This window comes from Hyalella azteca, unplaced genomic scaffold (genome assembly GCF_000764305.2).
Source record: "Hyalella azteca isolate HAZT.00-mixed unplaced genomic scaffold, Hazt_2.0.2 contig11710, whole genome shotgun sequence".
Lineage (NCBI taxonomy): Eukaryota > Metazoa > Arthropoda > Malacostraca > Amphipoda > Hyalellidae > Hyalella > Hyalella azteca.
Window position 1 is genome coordinate 1,009 of NW_025941697.1, and position 9,111 is coordinate 10,119.

General features: G+C 41.1%; 1 protein-coding gene across 1 annotated transcript; it reads left to right on the forward strand.

The window, feature by feature from the left end:
• The first annotated feature begins 1,459 nt into the window (after positions 1-1,459).
• LOC108673090 lies at positions 1,460-2,894 on the forward strand. Its single transcript, XM_018160872.2, has 3 exons — positions 1,460-1,604; positions 2,093-2,221; positions 2,620-2,894. The coding sequence occupies exons 1-3, from the start codon at positions 1,483-1,485 to the stop codon at positions 2,714-2,716; spliced, it is 348 nt and encodes a 115-aa protein (XP_018016361.1). The 5' UTR covers positions 1,460-1,482; the 3' UTR covers positions 2,717-2,894.
• Positions 2,895-9,111: the final 6,217 nt, after the last annotated feature.

Consider the following 9,111-nt stretch of genomic DNA (forward strand, 5'->3'; position numbering starts at 1 on the left):
GCATGGAAGTTGTCGTGTAGTTTGTATGGAATATGGCGTTTGATTGCGATGGCAGCACCGGAGTGGATTAAGTTGTCTTCATTACAGGTGTGGACGTTGAAATTGAATATCTCTTGTGGAGTTGTCTGTGATGTCGTGATCATTTATAACTATGATGTTGGGATCTGTGTTGTACATATTTGATAGTTTAAATTTTTTACTGTGCCAGTGTTGGACATTGCGCTGTATTATCTATAGTGTTGGTTGAGGGGTCCCGACTGAGGAGTATGTTTAGATGTAAATTATTCTGTTTTTTTTTTTAGCGGTGGATGTTTTCATGGATGTGTGTATGTGCATGGTAATGAAGGTGTCGTGATGGATGATGTTCATTGTGGGCTCGTTGAATTTGAATTTGCCTCGTCTCAAATAGTCTATATATAATTTTTGAGTAGTCTAGGTCTTTCCCCGAGAGCTTCAGTCCGAATTCGGTCGTTCTCAGTTCGTCGAGGTACCAGCTGCCTTGAGGGACGGTATAGGGATTGGGTTGGGGTCTCTTTTGCTTATAAATAGTCTTACTGCTATTAATTCATCTTGTCCTGGCATTGAAATTGGTGATTCTCGGTATTGTGCGTCACTAATTCTTCGTTTTCTGGGCTCGCTTTCTTCGTAGTGGATTTTGGTTGTCGGGGAAATAGGGACGTTCTGAAGGATCTCGTTATCTGTCTGCCTTTCTGTCAAGTTTAGTGAGGACCGTCTCATCAATAAATTCTGTTTAGAGGTTAAAGTCTATGTCGGGAGTCTTGGTTTCATGTTGGTTATAGAAGTAATTGAATATTTTGACGGAGTCTCTATATAATCGGGAAAAGTCGCGTCAACGTCATCTTCAATGATTTTAATAGTATAGTGCCAAAACTCTCATGTCGGGAGAGGCTGGCGATATGTGCTTCGAGTATATTGCTGTCAGTTTTAGTTGCGTCTTGTCAGTCAGTACGTGTCAAGCTGTGTTGTGGAATTTTTGTTTGTTTGATTGCTTGTTTTGCTATGTCGAGATACATTTGATTTGTTTGTGTGTTCGATGATTTTTTGCGGTGCTTATTTGTTTGTATTTTTGTTTGCGATGTGGACAATTGGCGGCTAGTGTGCGGTGGTCGTTGTGGCAGCTGAGACATGTCTTATAGGTGCTTGTGCATTGGGTTTGCTTGTGCATTGTGCTTTTGCATTGGGGGAGGGGGGAGCAATAACGCAAATAATGGTTTGATACAGTCGTTTTTACAAAATATGGTATAGAGAGAAATATGAAAGAAATACGAAAGATAGAGACAGAAATACGAAAGTCACTCCCTAGCGACGCTCACTGATGGAAGGCTGCTAATCCGAATGGGTGTGAGGCTGCTAGTCCAAAGCTTTGAGCACCAAAGAATGAAAGCACGCTTGTTGCCATGAGGGGCCAACTCCATTTTCTTCTGTCCAACAGCGGTTTATACGCCCGTGGTTAGCACTGCCATGGAATCGCTGACCCTGCCAGACACGCCTAGACCTCCCTCGCTGAGTTTGATGAACTGTGTGGCTGATGGAGTGGAGGCCTTGGCCAGGACGGTACAGGCATATGCTCCCAGCAGCAAGAGGTCAGTCGAGCAGCAGGCAATGATTTTGAACTGATGTGTATAGTCGCTTTTGCCTCCTATACCTGAAAACTTGTTCGCCTTTCACAGAAACATCGCAAAATACTGCCATAATTATTGCTGTTATTCTGGTACGGTGGCAGGTTAATGTGAGTGTGTCGTCCGTTGGCTGGAGCCATTATTGTGTACAAATTTCCGTCATATTCAATAAACAGAACTATAATTTTGAATATTGATAACACTCGTACAAGGTAATGGGTCAATTGATAATTATTGACGGTTCCCATCATTATTGGCCGTTAAGCACAGCTATAATATCATCGATACGTCGCATTATTCCCTCGTTGCCGCGCACATGGGCAAGGAAGCATATTTCCCCGCGCACTAAATGCGGAACCGATCCACCGTTCGCTTGTAGGTGTCACTTGTGCTTTACAGCATTCAGGAGAATAATATTTGTTCATATATTAAAAATAAAAATCGTACCACAGGTACGATCAAATTTCGATTATGGAGCCTGAACTCCTGGAGGTGGAGGAGCAGCGGCGGCTGCTGGGGCTTTTGCACGTGTCTGGTGTCCGCACCTACGGTTCAGGCGTCACGCGCATCATGGTCCACTCGTGAGGATGTGTGGGGTTGGGTCGGCTGTAATGGGAGATGGTGTGGAGTTTGGACAGCTATAGTTGAGATGGTGTGGAGTTTGGACAGCTATAGTTGAGATGGTGTGGAGTTTGGACAGCTATAGTGGAGATGGTGATTGGTGTGGGGTTAGACTGGCTTTAGTGTGAGATGGTGTGGGGTTAGACCGGCTTTAGTGAGAGATGGTATGCGGTTTGACCAGCTGTAGTGGGAGATTGTATGGGGTTTGGACGGCTGTGATGAGAGATGGTGTGGGGTTATAACGGCTGTAGTGGGAGATGGTTGATAATTGAAGACACTTCGGAGACAATGAGCAAGGTAAAGAGTACCTTCCACTATTTACCTCTGTGTCGCAGTTATGTTTATTTCTTATTTGCAGATACGATGACGAGGCGAATCTTTTGATTACTGATGAACCTCCTCCTGCCCGCGACTTGGACCAATCGATCAAGAACGATGGATGCTGCGTTTGTTAGAGGCTCCTCCATTGCTGCTCAGTTTTTCTTACTTTTTACTTTTTTACTTTTTACTTATTTTTTTACTCCCGATGACATTTTTCCGGCTTCGTTAGAATTATTTAGCTGCTAAAAATGTTATTTCTGCGGCTTTGATGTTCTCTCCGCGTTTTCAACGATAAATGAAATGAGATTCTAAGTTTTTTTTCCCTACATTGCCAAACAGAGTGAATTGATCCGAGTAATTCTCAAAACAAATCTAAGTTTTATGTCATATGAGTATAGACAAATGTAAGTCAAATGTTAATTCAGTAGAGTTGGCACTAAAGAGTAGAGCGGTTCGTAGTTTATTCAAACAACCGAGGAGGATCAAGCTGAGACATATAGACTGACGTAATATAGATTACGTCTAACAAGCAAATTATGAGGAGCGCAAATTATACTGAATTATTGATCAGTATATAAATACTGAATTCAGTCCTTTGAAATGCGTGTTAGCTACAAGTTGCGGTCAGAGGAACTATTTGTGATTAAGGTTAGTAAAACCGCCGCCGATCGAGGCAAGCATAGCTTTCGCAGTTATATTTTATTTGGATCATGAACTTCAGATGTGAAAGCGCAAACTTTATTTTTAACTAACTCGCAATGTAAATAAAGCTGAAATGAACAGATTCATCGCGTCCGAAAAATAGAACGTCTAGTAAATATTTATATTAAATCATCCTTTGATCGTCACCATACCAAAATAAAACTATAGTTAGCAAAACGTTTGATTTTTCATTTAGGGAAACGGAAAAAATGCTGTAAAATCGTGTCCCTCGCGCCGGCAACGCTAGGTAACGAAAACTCAATTATATTGTCGCCACAACAATAAATCGAACGAAGGAGGCGCGTGTGGTTGGTCCAGGTATTCATTAAGGCATAGAGCACTGGCGGCCGACATTCGTTTCTAAAGCAGATACTTGAAAATAGTTTGAGTAATCTGTACATTATAAATTAACTGTGAATAATTTGATCGAGAACAATCAATTGTCAAATAAATGGATAGTTGCGGCTGCCCTGACGGAAGCAACCAGTCCAACGCTCACAAAACACAACACAAATTCCTGGAAGTGCAACATCAACTTCTGACGGCAGCGCATTAGCTGAGGTACGACACAATTCCAGAAGAATACCGAAGAGCTGAAAGTCAGCGCACTGGAGTCCTCAGCTCAGTCAACGTCAGCCGTCAGGACTGCAGGATCAGCTCCACAAGGACATCATGACGTCACACGTCGGAGGCTCTCGCCGCCTGCGCGCGAACAGGTCCATCTTACCGGCTATTGAAGTCCTTCAGTTCGGCGGGTCTACGGAGGGCTCGTCATCAAATAATTTTATTGTATGATTTAGAATAAGATATGATACATCAACAGGAAATTCAGGAAAAGATAAGTGTCGAGTTGAACAAAAGTTTGTTGTTTGGCTTCTTTAAACGTTCTTATGAGAAGACTACGATAAAGGTTAGGAAGTGTATACATTTATAACAAGTTTTTGTTCTAGACTTCAAACTCCGGCGCGGTGATAATTAATCGGCGAATGAAAATATCGTAGAGTTAACCCACCACAATCTCTAATAGAACGGTTAATTTGTTCACAAAAAACTATTCCTTCCCTAATGACTACATCATTTAATAATAAAACGGTTGCAGCGTTTATTAGGCCGTAGGCCTATCGCCGATTCTTAACATCTCAGAACATTCACAGCTTGTTGCGGTGTCGAACACGCAACTAGTTGCTCCAATTTTAAATTGCTTAATTAACCGCCCGGCCTCCTCGTCGATTCTGACCAGAAACTGTCGTACACGGTACAGAGCTGGGATCGAACCCGCGCTACTCGATTCTGTCGGTTCCAATCCAAATACTCTGAACTTTAGCTACTGAAAAATTGCATAAGTAACATTTAGTTAAAAGTGAGAGGCAGGAAGTAGTCCTGTGCTCGTTACATGGAGGCTATGACGTGAACTTGCTACGTCCTGTACAATTCTTTACATCGCCTGTATCGCCAGCGCCTGTATCGCAATCGCCTGTATCACCAGCGCTTGCATCACGCCGCATCAAACACTCTATTAAAGTTCAATAATATTGCTCAATAGGACAATAGCTAACATAGTAATAATTAAAACATTGTCGTCTGACAGTCGTGGAGAGTAAACAATGTTTGCACGCGGTCAAGCCTGCGCGCTGCCACTCACATAACTTTAGTTTTTTAGAGACTTTAGTAGATCGGAAGAAAATCACAAACAGCCTGGGTGACAACCACTCCCAGACTGCGTTCATTACCGGGCGCTCAACATGGCGATTGTATTCTCGCAGCTTTTTTGCTTCTTCCTCTGAGTGCCTTGAGGTGACCATCAGCGTCCATTGACTCTTAAAAAATAATTGTGTGTGTAAAAAAAATTTGATAATATTGAAATATACCATTATCTTGTGAATATGAATACCAAGCTTGTATAGCGTAACAAATCCTGTAACGCACGACATTATACCCAATGCTACCGATGAGACGACTGAGCTGCTCATAGATGAACGGACTGCATCAAGCCTCCTTCTCTCACAGCATTATGATGGCTGTGGACCAAATCCTCGCACATCTGCAGTCCATCGATGACGAGGTCTTCGAGGCCGAGTGGCCGGAGTTGCAGAACGCCATGTATCACGCACGCGCCTCCGCACGGGACTGGCAGGATGCGATGCTGTGCCGTCCATGGGAAGCGCGGCTCGCTATCAAAGCCGCGAAATTCACCGGCAGAGAGTTCATGATAAAGACCGGTGAGATGCGGGTGTCATTTAGCATAAGATAAGTCAGACAAGAGTAAGCTAACTTAGAAATGTGAGTCAGCTGACCATCATTCTTCGTAAAATTAATTTGGTTTCTTCCTAATCAATAATCACAATCAGTGCGTAAAGAGACCAGTTTTTATTAATTATTAACTTATTTTTCTTTACTCAGCTTCGCGTTTGTTTGTTGTTAAAATTGACAACGAAATTCAGCCCACTTCTTATTGCTCTAGAGGTCTGAAATTCGGCATGCAGGCTATTTTCGCCTAACAATTTCAGATGCAATCATAAAAACTAGCAACTAGAGACCTAAATTAGCTTAATTGATTAAGTTGTATATATTATATATATATAGTATTACCTGCGGGCACTCACGTTATAGACGAGCACTCGCTGACGCTGCGTATCGTGGATACGTACGTCAAGTCATACTTGATCAAGTCATTAGATGTAGTAGAATAATATACGTTTAAAAATTACTTTTTAAAGACAACACTTCCAACTAATCCAGTGTCTCCAATCTTACCGATGTACAATGAATTTCTCATCTAATTTTCGAAAATTAAAGAAATTAAGTTTTCATTTTCCTAATATATATAATTTTTTTAATATGTAAAATTTTTTTCAAAATTATTTATTCTGTTAATTGATTCATGCATTGCCTCTGATTTCACACAAGTGTGCAAAATTTCAGATAAATTAGACAGGTAAAAGTGTGTCAAATATCAGTTATAAGATTTGGAGCTGACAAAATTATTTTTTTCAATTTTTTTAATTTTGAAAAAAAAAATTTTTTAATTTTTAAAATAATTTATTTTGACATTTGATTCATGCATTGTCTCCAACTTTACACGAGTGTACAAAATTTCAGATCGATAGGATAAGTAGAAGTGTAGCTATTACATTTCGATTACAAGATTTATATTTTATAGCATACAGACAGACAGACAAACAAACAAACAGACAAACAGTTGTAAAATATAGTAGCAACGGACTAAAAAGTAGAAAATAAAATACTTAAAGTATTTAAAGTATATAAAAGCTAAGTTAAGAAAAACGTGTTAATAATAAAATAATAAAATACTTAAAAAACTTTTTAAAAAACCACGTTTTTCTTGTGGACTAAAAAGTAGAAAATAAAATACTTTAAAAAAACTTTTTAAAAAACCACGTTTTTCTTGTGGACTAAAAAGTAGAAAATAAATTATGGCTCGCCCCAAAAAACGTGGGTTGGGCTGTACGTTCACCATCAAATTTCCAAAATTCGTGTGTTGTGTGCTTTTCGCTATTCACTGAAGTAACAAGAAATTTTGCAATGTGTTGACTCATTTTAACGCAGCTCGACGTGTCGCTTCATTGTTCCTTTATTTTAATTTTATTTGCTAGTATGAGCCCAGAATGAACCAGATGGCAGGACCTTTGTTTATCGGCAGTATCAAAAGTTTAGGTCTTGGCTTCACCCTCTTCAGCTATCAGCACCGCTGCTGGAGGAACGTTTTGATGCCGCAGCATTTCAGCGCGCGGTACCAATGCGACGGAGTTACAATGCTCGCATGCTTTTTCGTGTTTTAGTGCAAAATCTAAAATATAATAAACTTCTTGCAGGTCACGAATCACAGTTTTCCGTGGCTGCCTGAACAGCGCTCAAGGCGTCGAGGCTCTGGCAGCCGTCGTGGCCCAGCAGCCGTCCTCTTTGATGTCCCCCTTCATTGAGATTCGCCTCAAGGCTCCGCTGGACCTCAGGCCCCTGCGCGTCATCAAATGTCTCAGTCAGTATTATCAGCGGGGATATCAGTGTCATTAGAAATATTTAAAACGACGTGTGCAGCTCTGAGTCAGTTATGGGTCTCGTTGGAATTTAGCAACTTAGTACATTTTTAATAATTTTACGTTTTTAAATTCTCATTCGTGAGATAATGCTTAAATGATACCGTAATTCATTTCTTAAGGTTTCAGCGTCCATAAGGCCGTTCGACCTTTCGCCGATTCTTAACACCGCAGAACATTTATGGCTTGTGTCGGTTTCGAACACTCAACTCACTACCTCCAATATGCTGTGCTCAACCTCCCGGCCTCTTCGCCGATTCTGACCAGAAACTTGCGCACAGAGCTGGGATTGAACCCGCAGCTTTCTGCACCAATCCTGATACTCTGAACTGTAGCCACTGGTATAATTAAATGTTTCATTTAAACATAAAAAATGTTCATTTCTTTGCAAGTACTCGATATTTACTACAAATTTCTACTTGAAAAATTTGTGCACCAATGTTTGAGATTGACGACTAAACTCCATTGTAGTTTTTTTTTTTTTGCGGTGCCGCTAAGAAAGAGTGGTGGCACAGAGTGGCTAGTAAAAGGAAGGAGAAATGTTAGGTAAAGACAGTAGGAGATGAAAAATTTGCTTTGTGAATAATATGGTGGTTAATAGGTTAGTGGGGTTTGTTTGGGGTTGTAGGGAGGACCCGTCTGGGCTTTGGATGCCTTAAGCGGGGGAGTGATGAGGAGGTGGTGGTTCTTTACTTATATTATTTACACTTTTCAGCATGTTAAACAAAAATATAAATGACGTGCTCTTACCATTTTCGTGCGTATTCCCTTTATTTTTTTTGCTCCTTTTTTATTTCTTCATTTCAAAGAGAAATGATGCCGATGAAGGTGATAATTCTGCTGATAATGAGGATGGTGAGTCGAGATAGTGAGTTGCGTCATGTATTGCTAGGTTTTCGGTAGGTCATTGGTCTCGTCTATACTGTGAGTCACACTCGGTGAGTTGCGTCAGTCCGTCAGCGTGGTAGTGTATTGGATGATGTGGGTAGTTTCGAACCAGCTAGCTATACCCAAACGCCGCGATGGGAACAACTGCCGTCCGGGTGCAGCATGGTCAACTGTATTTATTTGTACAGAGGTGATGTGGGGAAACTATTGCTTGTAATTTGGAGCCTTTGAATAACCGGTGTTACCTTGCTATTGCGTCTAGGTAGGATTGTGAATTGATTGAATAGTTGGGGATTATATGTTTTGATGGTGGACCAAGTTTCGCGTTGTAACACATCCATGCGACAACATTTCTTCTCGCTTCGAGTCACCGACATGTGGAACAGCCTCCCTGATAGCATCGTTGACGCTCCGAGTATGAACGCCTTCAAGAACAGACTAGACGAAGCTATGCAATAGCATATGTTCAGTCTTGAAATGTCTAGCACCTTAAGAACCAGGCAATAAGTCCAGCAGCTATCTCAAACAATCAGATATGGAAAGATCGGGTTCAGAAGGCCGGATCTCTTGTGGAATCAAGTCACAGTGCCGACAAAGCTATTCTATTCTATTTCGCCTAGTGATGGGCATGATTTTAAATTTGTTTGTGTTTATCCTAATGAGTCATTTATTTTCGAAGGTGTTGATCTGTTGTATGGCGTGTTGTGTTTGTACTGCGGCGTGGTTGTGTGGGTAATGTACTCTGGTTATTTGTGTTATGTCATCTGCAAAAGCTATGTAGTCTGTGTTGGGTAGTGGTGGTGGGAGGTCGTGGGTGTAGAAGTTGTTTAGTGTGAGGGAGAGACAGGCCCCTTGGGGGACACCTGTGTGGAGTTGTATTGGAA

Bases quoted from the DNA above. Each gene is read 5' to 3' on its own strand.
- LOC108673090 (XM_018160872.2), top strand. From the start codon at position 1,483: ATGGAATCGCTGACCCTGCCAGACACGCCTAGACCTCCCTCGCTGAGT. The intron at 1,605-2,092 runs GTCAGTCGAGCA...ATCGTACCACAG, and splicing joins TATGCTCCCAGCAGCAAGAG to GTACGATCAAATTTCGATTA. The intron at 2,222-2,619 runs GTGAGGATGTGT...TCTTATTTGCAG, and splicing joins ACGCGCATCATGGTCCACTC to ATACGATGACGAGGCGAATC.